Source organism: Eutrigla gurnardus (assembly GCF_963514095.1).
Source record: "Eutrigla gurnardus genome assembly, chromosome: 17".
In the NCBI taxonomy this organism is placed as follows: domain Eukaryota; kingdom Metazoa; phylum Chordata; class Actinopteri; order Perciformes; family Triglidae; genus Eutrigla; species Eutrigla gurnardus.
In genome coordinates, this window is record NC_139928.1 from 23,768,341 (window position 1) to 23,783,340 (window position 15,000).

At 47.8% G+C, this 15,000-nt stretch overlaps 4 protein-coding genes across 6 annotated transcripts in view; 1 reads left to right on the forward strand and 3 right to left on the reverse strand.

The window, feature by feature from the left end:
• The window catches only part of rnf139 (ring finger protein 139), an 8,749-nt gene extending 6,676 nt beyond the window's left edge, over positions 1–2,073 (reverse strand). The window contains exon 1 of the mRNA XM_084031437.1: positions 1,493–2,073. Within this exon, the coding sequence (XP_083887563.1) occupies positions 1,493–1,655 (163 nt within the window). The 5' untranslated portion in view covers positions 1,656–2,073. The remainder of the gene's footprint in view (positions 1–1,492) is intronic.
• A 706-nt stretch (positions 2,074–2,779) lies between these two features.
• Positions 2,780–6,756, reverse strand: tatdn1 (TatD DNase domain containing 1). Its single transcript, XM_084031990.1, has 12 exons — positions 6,587–6,756; positions 5,332–5,397; positions 5,102–5,151; positions 4,765–4,828; positions 4,058–4,201; positions 3,924–3,966; positions 3,725–3,810; positions 3,597–3,637; positions 3,431–3,507; positions 3,278–3,348; positions 3,067–3,193; positions 2,780–2,989 (listed from the first exon to the last, which is right to left on the reverse strand). Exons 1-12 carry the CDS (start codon positions 6,663–6,665, stop codon positions 2,893–2,895), a joined length of 945 nt encoding a protein of 314 aa, XP_083888116.1. The 5' UTR covers positions 6,666–6,756; the 3' UTR covers positions 2,780–2,892.
• A 423-nt stretch (positions 6,757–7,179) lies between these two features.
• On the forward strand, positions 7,180–8,572 carry ndufb9 (NADH:ubiquinone oxidoreductase subunit B9). Its single transcript, XM_084031991.1, has 4 exons — positions 7,180–7,339; positions 7,817–8,009; positions 8,104–8,217; positions 8,307–8,572. Exons 1-4 carry the CDS (start codon positions 7,251–7,253, stop codon positions 8,436–8,438), a joined length of 528 nt encoding a protein of 175 aa, XP_083888117.1. The 5' UTR covers positions 7,180–7,250; the 3' UTR covers positions 8,439–8,572.
• Positions 8,573–8,832: 260 nt separating this feature from the next.
• LOC311027650 (angiopoietin-4-like) lies at positions 8,833–13,771 on the reverse strand. 3 transcript variants are annotated; one of them, XR_014598616.1, is made up of 8 exons: positions 13,662–13,771; positions 11,927–12,777; positions 11,050–11,290; positions 10,815–10,949; positions 10,518–10,734; positions 9,581–9,776; positions 9,163–9,492; positions 8,833–9,051 (listed from the first exon to the last, which is right to left on the reverse strand). XR_014598616.1 is itself a non-coding variant. In XM_084031757.1 (7 exons), the coding sequence occupies exons 2-7, from the start codon at positions 12,515–12,517 to the stop codon at positions 9,346–9,348; spliced, it is 1,527 nt and encodes a 508-aa protein (XP_083887883.1). In that variant the 5' UTR covers positions 12,518–12,777; positions 13,662–13,771; the 3' UTR covers positions 9,073–9,345. The 3 variants fall into 3 exon arrangements, 1 of the variants encoding a protein (XP_083887883.1); XR_014598617.1 differs by having other exon boundaries at positions 13,654–13,745; XM_084031757.1 differs by lacking the exon at positions 8,833–9,051 and having other exon boundaries at positions 9,073–9,492.
• Positions 13,772–15,000: the final 1,229 nt, after the last annotated feature.

Genomic DNA, 15,000 nt, shown 5'->3' on the forward strand with positions numbered 1-15,000 from the left:
CAAACATTCACTCCTTTAAGGCCTAAAAACGTTTCTAAAAAGCATTTCAGGAAACTTTTTGTGCCGTTCTTAAACCTGATTTTTTTTGTTCATTCAAATTTTTATTGAAATAGAAATTGGAGTACATTATACAGCACAACATATAAAGATCTTTTCCTTTACAAAAATAAATAATAAAATACTAATAATTGCTTTGAGGGTCTTGTTTTTGTTCTATTTCAGTGAAGGTTCCTCTGCGGTTCTACTCAAAAACAAGATCATGTGTTGAAGGAACATGAGAACACCTTGTTTGACCTCCGAGCCAGAAGCTCTTGGCTGACACATGAAAAGCAGTTTCACGAAGGCCGGGCCGTCCAAAGGTCTACAAACTTCAAACGGAGAGTTACGTAACGCAGCGGTTCCAGGTTTTTCCGACCACACCGTCCTCCGAGAGGAGAATAAAAACCAGCAGCGATCGATGATCAACAAAAACATTCAACTACGTCTCTCAAAAATGTTATTTCAAACAAACAAGAAACCTGAAAGTCAATCAGACCAACGATTTCTGCCATTAGATTATAAACAATCAACTAATGTCACATACGGATATTCAGGGTTCCTCCACCTTCTCCAAAGTCACATTCAAGCACTTCTCAAGGTGCTTTTCCATGCTTTTCCAGCACCTTCCAGCTGTGATAAACTCCATAGTTGTACCAATCCAATGGTCAGTATTCAGTCTACTTATGATGTCACTTGTTCATCACATTAAATGAGATGTTATTGTCCTCTAAACAACCAACATGATGTTTGGAGACAGCTTTTTACAGAAGGACCACAAATGAAAGGAAAACTAATTCCACTAACAGATCCACAGAAATATAATCACCAACTATTTTCATCATCTGTTCATCATCAAAAGTCATTTTTCATAAAGAAATGTCAGAAAATGCTGTTTTCAGTCCCTCAGATATGGAGATCTTCTTTTCTCTGTTCTATCATAGATGTCATCACATACAACACACATTTATAGACCTTTATTCTACATCCAAGCACTTTCCAAACCTTGAACCCTCCCATGCCTACACCTGTACGGAGTCCGGACCGGGTTTTACTTTACGGGTCATAACGAAGACTACTGTGAGAGTTAAACCCTGTCCTGCTGCCTAACTGTCTACTTCTGGACGTCTGATTCCTGCGGGGTCGCTGAATTCGCCACGACACCTATGATCGAGCTAAACCCGACGGCTCGGCTAGCTAGATAAGATAGCGAGATGCTAACACCGGATCAGGGTTTTTATTTAAGGCGGACTAGTTTAAGCACCGCGTCGGATAAAACTGCTTGTTTTGTGACGTCACTGCTTGGTGGCTAAATCGGCTTTAATCGGCGTGACAGGTGACACGGCTTCACCCCGCCGACCCACGTCACGGCTAACGTCAGCTAGCTGTCAGGTAGCTAGCCAGCTAGCTGTCAGGTGTGTTGACGCCGGTCTCGGAGGGTCCCGGGAACACTTACCCGTGACTCGGACCAGCACCTTGCCGGTCGCCCCGGCCCATCCCGACCCGGGGTCGTAGTACGAGTTAAAAATGGCGTCGATGGTGAAGATACAGGGGACTCGCAGAGCCACATCAAGCACCGCCAAGGCCTGCTGGCCTAGCCGGGCTTGAGTGGACGTCATGTCGGGCCTTCAGTGGAGGCCTTCCAGTCCTGGACGGGGCCCCCGGCTATCCATGCACCGTTTACAGGAAACGGACTAAGAGTCGCCCGGGGAACCCGCCTCTGGTCGGCGGGTTCGTCTATGTGAGCGCCGGGAACCAGTCCGCCATGTCCGCCCGGCTCAAACCTCCTGTTGCTGCCGCTTCTCCTCCTCTAAAGTCCGCCCCCCCGACCGGAACACCTCCAGAGTCCTGCCCCAGAGTCCTGGTCCCGGATCCCCGACCACTCCGGGGGTCCTCAAAGACACCAGGATCTCTCCGAAATGGCCATTTTCCTGTCGCTTTGGTTGCTTTGGGAAACACCGCAGAAGTTGCTTGCTAGGCTGGTGGTTGGTTCCGACGTGACGTGACGTCACTTCCAGCGTCGGAGGGTGGGGCTGCTGACGTAGCACAGCTGAAAAAAACAATACATTTTCATATGCAAGGGAAAATTCAGTCGATTTCGAACCAATTAATAAATGTCACATACATAAATCTAAATTTACCAGTTTTTAATTTTCAAACAATACATTAAGTCAATCTTAAATTCTAAAACAAAAATTAAATTAAAACCCTGAATCTGTGTACCCATATAACATTTTTTACAAACTAATAACTAAACTCATGTCACAATATATGTTTTGACAACACTTTAAATAAATGTTTTTATTTGGTTCTTCTTTCATTTAATTTATTTTGATCTATTTCTCCTTTTTATACTTGTGTATTAGAGCCAATGTAGGTGAAACAAATTATGTACATTTACAATTAAAAAAAAACTCAGATTTATGAGTAAAAAAATCACAAATTTACAAGAAAAAGAGTTGAATGTCTATAAAGTCAGAAATGAATGAGAATTAACACCCTCACTTAGCGTGTATGAGCTAATCAAATTATAATTAAAGCTAATCAAATCATATTTACATAAGGAAATGCTCAAGATTTGAGCTCTGAATTTGAGGGGTTTTTTTGTTCCGTAAATTTGTGAGTTCTTTTCTCTTAAATTTACCAGTTAAATCTTTTTTTTTCCCTCATGAATGTTCTTGAATCTAGAAAAGAGGTACACACATGTTTTTAAGCCTTAATAAAAAAGCTGTTTCTTTATTTCAGATGACAGTCTTTTCAATATTGGCAAAGATTTATCTCTCTCACACACACACACACACACACACACACACACACACACACACACACACACACACACACACACACACACAGTGATCAGCTGAAGAACACTCGGATGGTGTTGTTGTAGATGGTGTTGGCGAGCTCCAGCGGCTCCTCGTCCCTCGCCGCCGCCATCACCTCCAGAACTTGTCTGGAAGACACGAACAGTGAAATGAATGTGTGAATATTCATCCAACGACGTCATCGTTTCGCCCCGACGTGACTCACACGATGTGACAGGGCTCGTTGCGGTCCTTCACGCAGCTGCCGGCCTCCCATTTCTTCTTGGTGGGAAAGGTCGTTTTCACGTACTTGGAGCCGGCGTGAGTGTTCTTCACGCCGCACCACGGAGCGTCTGGAAGGCATCAACGCTTCCATCAAACAGCAGCGTGAACACAATCAATCGATTCTAAATCATTTGATAAAATGTGACGCTCACCCGTTTCTATCATGAGCCTGTCTGCCGGGATCGACTTCATGGCTTCAATGTTGGCCTCGGTCTTTAAGGAACTGCAAAATTACAATAAAGACAACTGCATTGGTAGCGACCTGTCAACCAGCAGCTAAGCCCCGCCCCCTAGGCTCCACCCACCATCCGTTGATGCCGATGTAGAGGTCCAGGTCAACGAGGGCCGCCGCCTCCTCCGCCGTTCCGTCAAACGAGTGGACCTGGAAGGAAAACTCATCCATTCATGCGTCGTCATGGAGGTAACCATGGTTACAGTCTAGACTCTGAAGAGTATGAACAGTAAACTCACCACTCCTCCGACACACCGGTCTCGGTTTCTCCTCATGATATCTGTCAGAGAGAGAGAGAGACAGAACCCGTGAGCAGCGTTGTAGGAGCCAGAACCCAGACCAGGTCCCAGTCCCGGTCCCAGCCTACCCATGAAGTCCTGGTGGGAGTTCCTGCAGTGGAGGAACATCGGCAACCGGGTCTCCTCCGACAGCTCGAACTGCATCTCAAAGTATCTGAAGAAACGTGAAGAGTTTGGAGTCCAACAGACCAGGAAGCCGAGGCGTCGCCATGACGACCGACAACCATGACAACCGTCTCTTGATAGCAGCGTCTCAAATAAACTTACTTGAGTTGAGTCTCTTTCGGGCAAAATTCCAACCTGTCGAAGTCTGGAACGAGGAGAGACAACACAACGGTAACCATGGAGACGCAACCATAGATCACCATAGATCACCCAGATCACTAGATCACTCTACAGACCGAGTCCACACTCCCCGATGGCGACCACCTTCCCTCGGTGAGCCTTCGCCAGATCCCTCAACGCCGACAGGTACCCGGACTCTCCACGCTGCTGGAACTCCGTGCAGCGCGTGGGATGGCAGCCGACCGTGCAGAAGAACTCATCTGGGACCACAAAGCATGTATTAGACCCCCAAGGCCTACAGAGACCTGGTGGAGGGACCCCCAAGGCCTTTAGAGACCTGGTGGAGGGACTCCCAAGGCTAGAGACCTGGTGGAGGGACCCCCAAGGCCTACAGAGACCTGGTGGAGGGACCCCCAAGGCCTTTAGAGACCTGGTGGAGGGACTCCCAAGGCTAGAGACCTGGTGGAGGGACCCCCAAGGCCTACAGAGACCTGGTGGAAGGACCCCCAAGGCTAGAGACCTGGTGGAGGGACCCCCAAGGCCTTTAGAGACCTGGTGGAGGGACCCCCAAGGCCTACAGAGACCTGGTGGAGGGACCCCCAAGGCCTTTAGAGACCTGGTGGAGGGACCCCCAAGGCCTACAGAGACCTGGTGGAGGGACCCCCAAGGCCTTTAGAGACCTGGTGGAGGGCCCCCAAGGCCTACAGAGACCTGGTGGAGGGACCCCCAAGGCTAGAGACCTGGTGGAGGGACCCCCAAGGCCTACAGAGACCCGGTGGAGGTGCAGCACTAGCCTCTGGCTCGGACCCCCACAGATCGGTACCTCTGGTCTCCGCCAGCTTCAGGGCCTCCTCGCTGTCGTCCAGGTTTCCTCCTGTGATCATAAACTGGAACAAGAGACAGGTTTATGGGTTAAATGTTGAACTTATAATAAGTATGTTTTCACATGGAAGTTGTCTTGGTGTTCAGTATAATATTTACAAACAATAAAACAATAAAGTACTGCAGTCAAGAACAAATTAAAAGATGAGCCAAAATGAAAAAAGAAAGACACTACATACATATATGCACCGTGATATAATATTAACATTACAGCAGAACTTTGAGCCGTGAATGTTAAAGGTTTCTGTTAGCGGATCTAGAATAACGTAAGTGATCACCTTCTCCACTCCGGCTGCTAGCGCTCTGTCGATCACCTGATCGAAGTCGTCTGTCAGAAAACCAACAAACACACGACATCTGGGATATAAGATGTAAGATGTTGTTGCAGCAAATTAGATCATGAAAATAACAGAACCTGCTCCACTGCAAAAACATTCGGAACAATTCTAAAATATGTCTAAACGTCTCCTTTAAGATGACGCGGCTGGCCACGCCCACGAAGGCTCACCGTCGTGCTTCCGCTTCCCCCGGGAGAGTCCTCGGAACACGGGGTCCGTCAGGTTCACGCCCACATCTGGAGGACCAGAGCACGGAAGTTACCGGTTCTACTGCGGCTCCGCTCATTACTACGTTATTAAAGGAGTCATAACCTGGTTTTATACGTATCCAGCCCCCCTTGGATCGCTTTGGATCAATTCGTAAAACTTATTAGAAAAAAAAAAAAAAATTTTAATCAAACATTGAGCTTGTTCTGACCCTTTTTCGTACCGCGATTTTATCACGCGAGATTACGCGCGAGGTTTTGACTGGTCCGGATGTGCATTGTATAATATGTAATGAGGCGCGCGTTGATTCGCCGCAGGAAGGACAGAGCCGCCCTTGTGTGCTATTCCTGTTCGGAAAAAGAGCAGAAGCGAAAAAACGGCGCCACTTTCAAACTCCAGCCTTTCAGGCAAGTTTCAACTGAGGTCAAACACAGATATGCATGTTTTAACAAGAGAAATTGCGATTTCCTGGTGATGACTCCTTTAACACAGTACTAAACAATCATACCGCAGTACACTGGTAGGACACCAAAAATACAAAGCACATAAATAATTAATGCTGCAGGAATTACCGCAGCATTACTGAACTGTTTCCCTTAAATTAATCAATTCACTGTTTCATCGACAACTTCGTAAAAATAAAAACACCTAAACACACATTTTCACTGTCAAATAAGAAGAAGAAGAAGAAGAAGAAGAAGAAGAAGAAGAAGAAGAAGAAGAAGAAGAAGAAGAGCAGATGTTTGGCCTTTTACCTTCAGGAGTAACTCGATTAAAACACTGTGTGTGGTTCAACCGACATGATATTTTTATATTTACACCTCAGATTATAATGACACCATATTAGGACTGTTTTACGTAGCCATGGGAGGGGGAGGGGCTAATATTCCAAGAAATAGGCAGAATTGACTAAATTAAAGAAAAACCTACGAACTCAGGCTATTTTCTGAGATTTAAATTGTACATTATTTACAGGAGAAGAACTCTGGCTCCCTCGTGTGGCTCAAATGTGTACTGCAGATAATTGAAAAAAGAAATGACAACTCCTTCATGACTCGATCTTATTCACGTTAATGCCAACATGGCGGCTGCTGCTGACGTTAAACTATGCGGGGCTAACTCAAACTAGCCCCCAATGCTAACCAACACATTACCGCCGCCGGCGCGCACTGACGTTTACGGTAATCCACCTGAACGCAGACAGAAAACAAGTCTCACCGATGAATCTGTGCCGGGCCATGTTTGTCTGAGCAACGCCTCTGAAAAGAACCGCACATGCAGCTTTCAGCGGTCCCATAATGCAACAGTAACGTAATTACGAGAGAAGAGCGAAGCCACATTCTCGATAGCCAGATTTTTGACGACTACGCCCGCTCTTCTTCTCCAACGTTTGTAAACGACGGACGGTCTACACGCGGATCTGATTGGAGTTCGACGTCATCACCGACATCTGAAACTAAATACTGACAAAAACGACAAAATACATTAATGGTGCGCATTGTATGTGTCTTTACGGTCATCACTCCCACAAGTCGTGAATGCTGCCTTCACGTTTTACCCGTGAAGTCGGAATTACGACAATATCAGGTTCAAGTGTTGATGTCATTTAATGTAAATGATACTGATGTACACGAGCAACAGCTGAGACTCGTTGCACTGTTGGAAATAAAGACTGACGTAGCCCGGTCCCGATCTGTCCTCGGGTGTCAACAAGTATCTCCGAGTTTCCCTCACTCCTGATTACGAACATGAAAGTGCGATTTCCGAGTCGGCAAAAAAAACGTATTCATCATAATTCCGATACCACGTGAAGGCAGCAAATAGTCCCAGAATCCTCCGCGGCCGCTCGCCCGAGGAAGGTGACTGACAGGGGACGGAAACAATGGCGGCCGCCTACCTGACCCACCAACAGAAGGTGTTGCGGCTTTACAAGAAGTCGCTGCGACACATCGAGTCGTGGTGCATCTTCAGGTGAGCGGAGCCGTCTGTGGCTGGAAACGCGACGAGGACGTCACCGCTGTATCCGGTCAGGCTGTCCGCTGTGCTGCCCAGCTAACGGCTAAGCTAACGGCCAAGCTAGCCGCTAGCCAGCTCATTCGGCAAAACACTACACCTCGTCAGATTTTTATGTATATATATATATATCCTGTAGTCATCAAACGCAACAGCCATTAAGCTGTAATTTAATAACATACAGATCAATTTAAATGATTGTTATTTATCAACTCCCATATGATGAACAAAAGAATAACGTTGCAGGGTTTTTTGCAGGTTGTTGTGATCGTGTTATTATGGCAGTTGTGATTAAATGACAATATAATACATTGTAGATGTTACACGTGGTATTCAGATAGGTCAGTTATTATGATGTGAGACTAGATTCAGGTGTCTTAATATGGCATCAGTGGGTTTTTTTAAGCGTAACGGTTGTGTCTGTTTGCGATACAGAGACAAATACCGGTTCTACGCCGTCACGCTGCGGGCTCGCTTCGATGAGAACAAGGGCGAGAAGGACCTGGTGAAGGCCACCATGATGCTGAAGTCTGGGGAGGAGGAGTTCTGGGACAACCAGCACCCGCAGCCCTACATCTTCCCCGACTCCCCCGGAGGGACCTCCTACGAGAGATACGAGTGCTACAAGGTCCCCCTGAATACCCACATACGTAGCCAAAGGAGAATACTGACCAGCCTAACACGATGAACAGGTCCTGAGCTCCTCCTTGTGTTCCCTGCAGGTCCCAGAGTGGACCCTGGACCACTGGCACCCCTCAGAGAAGGCCCAGTACCCGGACTACTTCTCCAAGAGAGAGCAGTGGAAGAAACTGAGAATGCAGAGCTGGGACAAAGAGGTGCGTCTGTTTCACCTTCGTGTTTTACTTCCAACTAGCAACAACACCCGATATTTACGTTGTTCATGACCCCCTTCTCCCGGTTCCAGGTGGCCCAGCTGCAGGCCGAGACTCCTGCCGGAGGCCCCAAGAGCGAAGCACTTCCTCCAGCCCGCAGGGAGGGAGACCTCCCCCCTCTGTGGTGGCAGTACGTGACCCGGCCCAGAGAGCGCCCCACATAACCCCCCCCCCCCACACACACACACACACACACACAACAACAGCAGCATGAACTCTGGCCTCTGGTGGAAGGACCAGCAGACGTCCTGTAGATGCATCGATACGCAGCTGTATCTCAATAAATATATGATGTGAACTGTGTTTGTGTTTGTTCAAAGAATCAGAATTTCTGCTGCATATTTATTTTTTTAAGTACATCATACAGTACATCAGTGTGCATTCAGTTGAGCCAGACTACTTCCTGGGTGACAACATACTTCATGTTGGTTTACATAATGAGTTGTACTTATCGTAGTCATTTTGTTAAACGGCTGATCACAACAGCAGAAGTTACATTCACAGGCATGGGGACTATTTGCAGCAGCGGATTAAAACATATGCAGGGTTCATACGGGTGCTGGGAATCCTTGAAAACTGCCTTGAATTTTAGTGTGGTGTTTTCAAGGTTTGAAAGTGCTTGGATCTAGAATAAAGTGCTTGAAATGATAGAACAGAGGAAAGAAGATCTCCATATTTTCTGGACTGAAAACAGCATTTTCTGACATTTCTTTATGAAAAATGCCTTTTGATGATGAACAGATGATGAAAATAGTTGGTGATTATATTTCTGTGGATCTGTTAGTGGAATTAGTTTTCCTTTCATTTGTGGTCCTTCTGTAAAAAGCTGTCTCCAAACATCATGTTGGTTGTTTAGAGGACAATAACATCTCATTTAATGTGATGAACAAGTGACATAATAAGTAGACTGAATACTGACCATTGGATTGATACACATATGGAGTTTACCACAGCTGGAAGGGGCTGGAAAAGCATGGAAATGCACCTTGAAGTGCTTGAATTTGACTTTGAAGGTGTAGGAACCCCGGGTACGTTCCTGAGCAGCAAGCAGGGCTGCAGACTGTTCTGTTGCTATGGCGATGAGCGTGGCTGGAAGTTGCGCGGTCGTATCATCATGGTGACCGCCTTCAGCGAGTAGAAGTCCGACTCCTTCCAGGAAAACCAGACGACGCCGTCCGGCCCGAGTAAGTTCTGGGCCTTCAGAGAGTAGCGCCCCCCCTGGTGGGAGAAAGAAGTCAACGTTAGCGTACCGTCAACGTGAGATCCGCTCCACGTGTTGGTGGCGGACGCGGCGGGACGGTCCCACCTGGTAGTAGACGCCGTTGAGGTTGGCGTGGAAGCACTGGTGGAACCACCAGCCGGCGTGGCTGATCTCGGCGCAGATGTTGCCGGTGTCCGGCGTGCTGAAGCCGTGCTGGTCGTGGTACCAGCCGAAGGAATCCTCCACTGTCCCGCTGAAACCGGCCACGTGGAGGCGGTACTGGTTCTCCTCGTTCTCGATCCTGCAGGAGGAGAAGAAACCACAACTAGACCGGGTCCCAACGTCCCCCCTAAAGCCCTAAACCCTGAACCCTGAGGGACTTAAGTGACGTCGCCTGGTCGCTGTTTGAGGGTCTGAAATGGTAGAAACACAAACACAACGGCACTTCATGTTACTTTGATGAGACAAAACACAATATTTTACATGTTTTGGAGCCTGAATGTCCTCCTATCATTCCAGACGTAATCATCAAATCATTTACATATTTGGTTTACGGCTTCAATAAGCTTAATTTAAATACCTGGTTGATGAATAAACCAGGAGTGTAATGTAATGCTCCTGTGCCTGTCAATCAGCAGGTAAGCCCCGCCCCCTAAAGCATCCCCTGCTTTCTGGTCTGTTGGACTCTAAATGGACCTGTCAATCAGCAGGTAAGCCCCCTGGTGGCCAGCAGAGAGAAGTAGGACCATTTTCTCATAGACTTCTATACAACCAGAGAGGAGTCGCCCCCTGGTGGCCAGCAGAGAGAAGTAGGACCATTTTCTAGTAGACTTCTATACAACCAGAGAGGAGTCGCCCCCTGGTGGCCAGCAGAGAGAAGTAGGACCATTTTCTAGTAGACTTCTATACAACCAGAGAGGAGTCGCCCCCTGGTGGCCAGCAGAACGAATGACAGTTTAAGGCACTTCAGTTTCGGCTTCACTTTCCCCGCCTGAAGGTTTGCCCCAGGTCTGTAATGCGTCTTTACTGCGTGTCTGTCCACCTGAAGCTGTGGTACAGGGCGTGTCTGTGGACGTGGCTCCAGTCCTGCAGGTCGATGCGGAGGCTGTAGTGGCCCTGGTTGGACAGCAGGTGGAGCTGTTGGTTGCCCAGCCAGTGTTCTCCTCGCGGCTCGCCGAAGCCGCGGCGGTATTCCGACCAGCCGCGGTTAAAACTCACCAAGCCGTTGAGCCGTCGCTGGAACACCGTCCAGCCGCCGCCTGCAGCACGGAAAGGAAACGTTGCGTTTGAAATAACGGGAATTCAAGCGGGAATAGATCAACGCAAGTGTCTGTCTCACCCTCGGTCTCCATGTCACAGTAGACGGGCAAGGGTTTGCCCGGCGACAGGACGATGGTGTAAACTCCCGAATGACGAACGCCATTGTGATACAGAGACGCACAGTCTGATGGACAGAAAGACAGGTGCTGTCCATCTGGGGGGAGACAGACAGACAGACAGACAATTATTGCATGGAAATCATGTAACATGATCAACTTGCATGCAACTTCCCCGGCGTGTAGGTTTGCGTGTACCTGGCGGCAGCGTGTCCCGCATGCCGAGCAGCGGCGGCGTCCTGATGACGTTGATGATCGTGCAGCCAGTGTCGCGGCTCAACCGCTGCACGGCGGCCGACAGGTTGCGGAGCTGCGTCTGCAGCTCGTGCAGCAACGCCGCGTGCACGTGCAGCAGCGTGTCGGTCTCGGCGTGACGCAGCTCCAGAGAACGAAGACGCTGGTCAAAGGTCGACTCTGAAAAGCGAACGCTTTCTTCCCCCTGAGAGGCGAAGAGGAGAAACGCATCTCTGAGGTTCCTCGTTGCTGTCGGAGACAAACTTACAGGGACGCAGCAGCAGCGAGTACTGCGTCATAAAGGTCCCATGTTGGTCCACGTAGCATCAAATGGTAAACTAATCCAGAGATCTTCAACAGGGGGTCTGCAGAGTTACCGGCTCACTATGAACCAATACAGGCTCCTCGGCCTGAAAACATTGAAGACCTCTGAACTAAATGATCACGATATCAAAGTAACACTTTTAAATTATAGAGTTTAGCCGACTGACTAGCTAATGTGTTCAAATCTGATAGGAAAGCCCTCTACGGAGACTTGAGGTGGACCAGGGGCGGCCCGGAGACACACCAGCCCAGGAACATGCTCTCTGGGTCAGGCCCTCTCAGAAGCTAGGCCTGCAGCTAATCCCGTTAGCATTCAGGGTTAAGGCGGACTTAGTGGGTGTCAAGACAGAGAGATAAAGAGGACTGAGATAAATAGAGAGAGATCTTTGCCCCTATAAAATAAAATCTGCATTTAAAGGAAAGCAACATTTACAAAATGCCAAACTATTGATGCAAGTTTCCACGTCATCGAACGATCAGAGACACGTGGCCAGTAAACTGGCGTGCAGCAGGGTACCTGCGCCTCCAGGGTCTTGACTCGATGGCGGTGGTTCCTCAGCTCCTCTTGCAGCTCGGACATCGTCTCCCTTAGCTCGTCCAGCTGCTCCTTCCTGTTCTGGTTCTCGTGGAGCCAATAGGAGATGTCGTCCGTGCAGCGGAACATGTCAGGGCAGCGCCGCTGAGATGCTCCCACCGACACCGGCGGCAGCGTTGCTATCAGTCGGCATCGGCCGCTCGACGTCAACTGGCTGCTGTACTCGCCGCACTGCGCCGACCCACCGCCGATGGTCCGGTTGGGGCCTGCGATGACACCAGCGCTGCGTATGGCTGGCGGCGGGGCGTCCGGGGACAAGTGTGCTTCCAGGAGGGAGGAAGGAGGATGCCAGTCGGCGTCCTCGTAGTCATCCTTGTCTAAGTCCCAGTTGGTGTCCGATACCCTGCTTGCTTGGACGTCCATGTCCAGAACATCCCCGCTTCGCTCCGTCAGCGAGTTGGAGCGCACGTCCTCATCATGGCCGACATCTGGCCGTTCGTCAGACGCCCCGGTAAGATGGTGACCCCGGCGGGTCAGTAAGACAACAGTTAGTAAAACGCTTTGCCACGTCATCCTGACCAATCGGTAATCCCCCCTCCGTGATTGTTGCCGACTTTTATCCACAGCAACTTCAAGTGAAGTCACTGATATTTCCAATCACGGGATCAATGTCAGGGTCAGAGGTCATGGCAACAGGTTGAGGTCTAGACTTCGCCCATAGTCAGGTTTGGTTTGTAGGCTCTGGTTCAGGATGGGGAAGAACCATTTTGCAGATGAAATGTTACACAAACTGTTTGGACCTTTACAAAATCGGCATCTTCCGATCCAGGTTTCTGTGAGGACCAGGAAAACAGGGTCACTGGCAAACAAGGTTACATCAATCAATATGGCTGGAGGGTTCTAAGATCCCAGGGTCCTATGTTAGAGTCCTACATTCTCAGGGTTTCTAAGATCCCAGGGTCCTGTGTTAGAGTCCTACGTTCCCAGGGTTCTAAGATCCCAGGGTCCTGTGTTAGAGTCCTACATTCTCAGGGTTCTAAGATCCCAGGGTCCTGTGTTAGAGTCCTACGTTCTCAGGGTTCTAAGATCCCAGGGTCCTGTGTTAGAGTCCTACATTCTCAGGGTTTCTAAGATCCCAGGGTCCTGTGTTAGAGTCCTACATTCTCAGGGTTCTAAGATCCCAGGGTCCTGTGTTAGAGTCCTACGTTCTCAGGGTTCTAAGATCCCAGGGTCCTGTGTTAGAGTCCTACGTTCTCAGGGTTCTAAGATCCCAGGGTCCTGTGTTAGAGTCCTACATTCTCAGGGTTCTAAGATCCCAGGGTCCTGTGTTAGAGTCCTACATTCTCAGGGTTCTAAGATCCCAGGGTCCTGTGTTAGAGTCTTATTTTTTAGGGCCCTATAGTCTCAGGACCCTATGTTTCGAGGCCAGTTTCCATCCAACAAAGCTGAGTGATTCCACGAGTCCAACCGTTTGATAACGTTTTTATAAAGAGCCATACGGCAATAGCTGCTTTCATAGTAAACAAATAAAGAGCCGGGATACAATAGGATCTCAGAATCCTGGAACTCCAGGGATCCTGGGAACCTGGAACTCCTGGCAAAGATTATGTCATGTTCACATCAATCTGGGGAACAAAGGAACCAAAACAACATGGCCGACTAAGAGCATGAGCTCAAACAGGACGCTTACGCTGAAATGGTCAAATCACCTTCCTACCTGTCGCCCTGCACGTCCCGGCACCACAGTCACCTCGATCCGTCTGTCTGTGTGTGTGTGTGTGTGTGTGTGTGTGTGTGTGTGTGTGTGTGTGTGACATCTTATCCTGATAATCCTCTAAAAGGATTGGCAGCCCTTGACCTGGAAGGTAATAGATTACATTTAATGGGTTCAGAGTAATGTGATGACAAGTTACAGTAACTATCTATCAATCTATATATATATATATATATATATATATATCTATATCTATATCTATATATATATATATTAATTATAGCACGTCACATAATACACAAACATGTCCTCACAGTTGCTACAAGTAGAAACCGTTTCTAAATGTTTACATAATGTTTACATCCGACATTTGTCACGTTGAGTCGCTGGAAGAACAAAATAAATAAAAAGCCTAATAATAATAATAATAATAGCGTGTGTCCGGTCCTGACTCGGTGTGGATGATGTCATCATGGCGTTGGAGCTGCTGAGTGTGCAGCTAATGGTCTGGATGGACGTTCAAGGCCGTGAGCGTTCCTCTAATGGGTTTATATTTACCCGCCTGCCTCCACAAGATGCTCCGCTTGTTCCATTAGACAAACAGAAAGAAGAAAACACACCAAACAACACGACTTCTCCAGCAAGAATACGTACGAACTGTATTTGAAATACGTCACACAAATATATATATATTTTCTCACACTTTCTCACACAAATTATATATAATTTTCTCACACTTTCAAGGGAAATACTTTTGGTATTTACTTTTTTTTACAGAATAATGTTTTCTTTTAACTTAAATATGCAGCCCTAAAGAAAAGGATTGAATGGGAGCTTCTTGATGGACGTCAATGAGAAACACTGACCAAAGTTGCCGTGGCAACAGATTATCGATAGATGATAGACTTTTGGCCATTTTTCTATTGCAAGGCCTCCAAAAAAACATATTTGTACCAGAGATGTGCAGGCTGATCCGTCAGCGTTTTCCAATATTTGGGTATAAAATATACGTATATGAATCAAATACAACCTACAGGTGCATTTAAATCTTTAAGTAATAATTATTTCTAAAACACCGTCGGTTGAATCACTCTACACCCGAGAGGTTTTACCTGAGGAGAGAACGGATCTGAAATCGGTCTGGGAAAGCAGGTCAGGTACCATCTGGGTCCAGGTCCTTGTATGTGACCCACATCCAGGCTCCGCTAGCTGGTCTGGGAAGTTCAGAAGCACATTAATATTCAGAGGAAAACTTAAACATATACACACAAACATAAACATGACACAAAAACATACAAATAATAAACCCATTTTCTCATAGACTTCTATACAACCAGAGAGG

Coding starts and splice junctions, on each gene's coding strand:
- LOC311027650 (XM_084031757.1), bottom strand. CDS start 12,517: ATGACGTGGCAAAGCGTTTTACTAACTGTTGTCTTACTGACCCGCCGG. Junction 11,291..11,926: donor TCAAGACCCTGGAGGCGCAG/GTACCCTGCTGC, acceptor TTCGCCTCTCAG/GGGGAAGAAAGCGTTCGCTT. Junction 9,493..9,580: donor TCAACGGCGTCTACTACCAG/GTGGGACCGTCC, acceptor TTCTCCCACCAG/GGGGGGCGCTACTCTCTGAA.
- ndufb9 (XM_084031991.1), top strand. CDS start 7,251: ATGGCGGCCGCCTACCTGACCCACCAACAGAAGGTGTTGCGGCTTTAC. Junction 7,340..7,816: donor GAGTCGTGGTGCATCTTCAG/GTGAGCGGAGCC, acceptor TTTGCGATACAG/AGACAAATACCGGTTCTACG. Junction 8,010..8,103: donor AGAGATACGAGTGCTACAAG/GTCCCCCTGAAT, acceptor TGTTCCCTGCAG/GTCCCAGAGTGGACCCTGGA.
- tatdn1 (XM_084031990.1), bottom strand. CDS start 6,665: ATGGGACCGCTGAAAGCTGCATGTGCGGTTCTTTTCAGAGGCGTTGCT. Junction 3,194..3,277: donor CAGGCTCATGATAGAAACGG/GTGAGCGTCACA, acceptor GATGCCTTCCAG/ACGCTCCGTGGTGCGGCGTG. Junction 2,990..3,066: donor AACGAGCCCTGTCACATCGT/GTGAGTCACGTC, acceptor CGTGTCTTCCAG/ACAAGTTCTGGAGGTGATGG.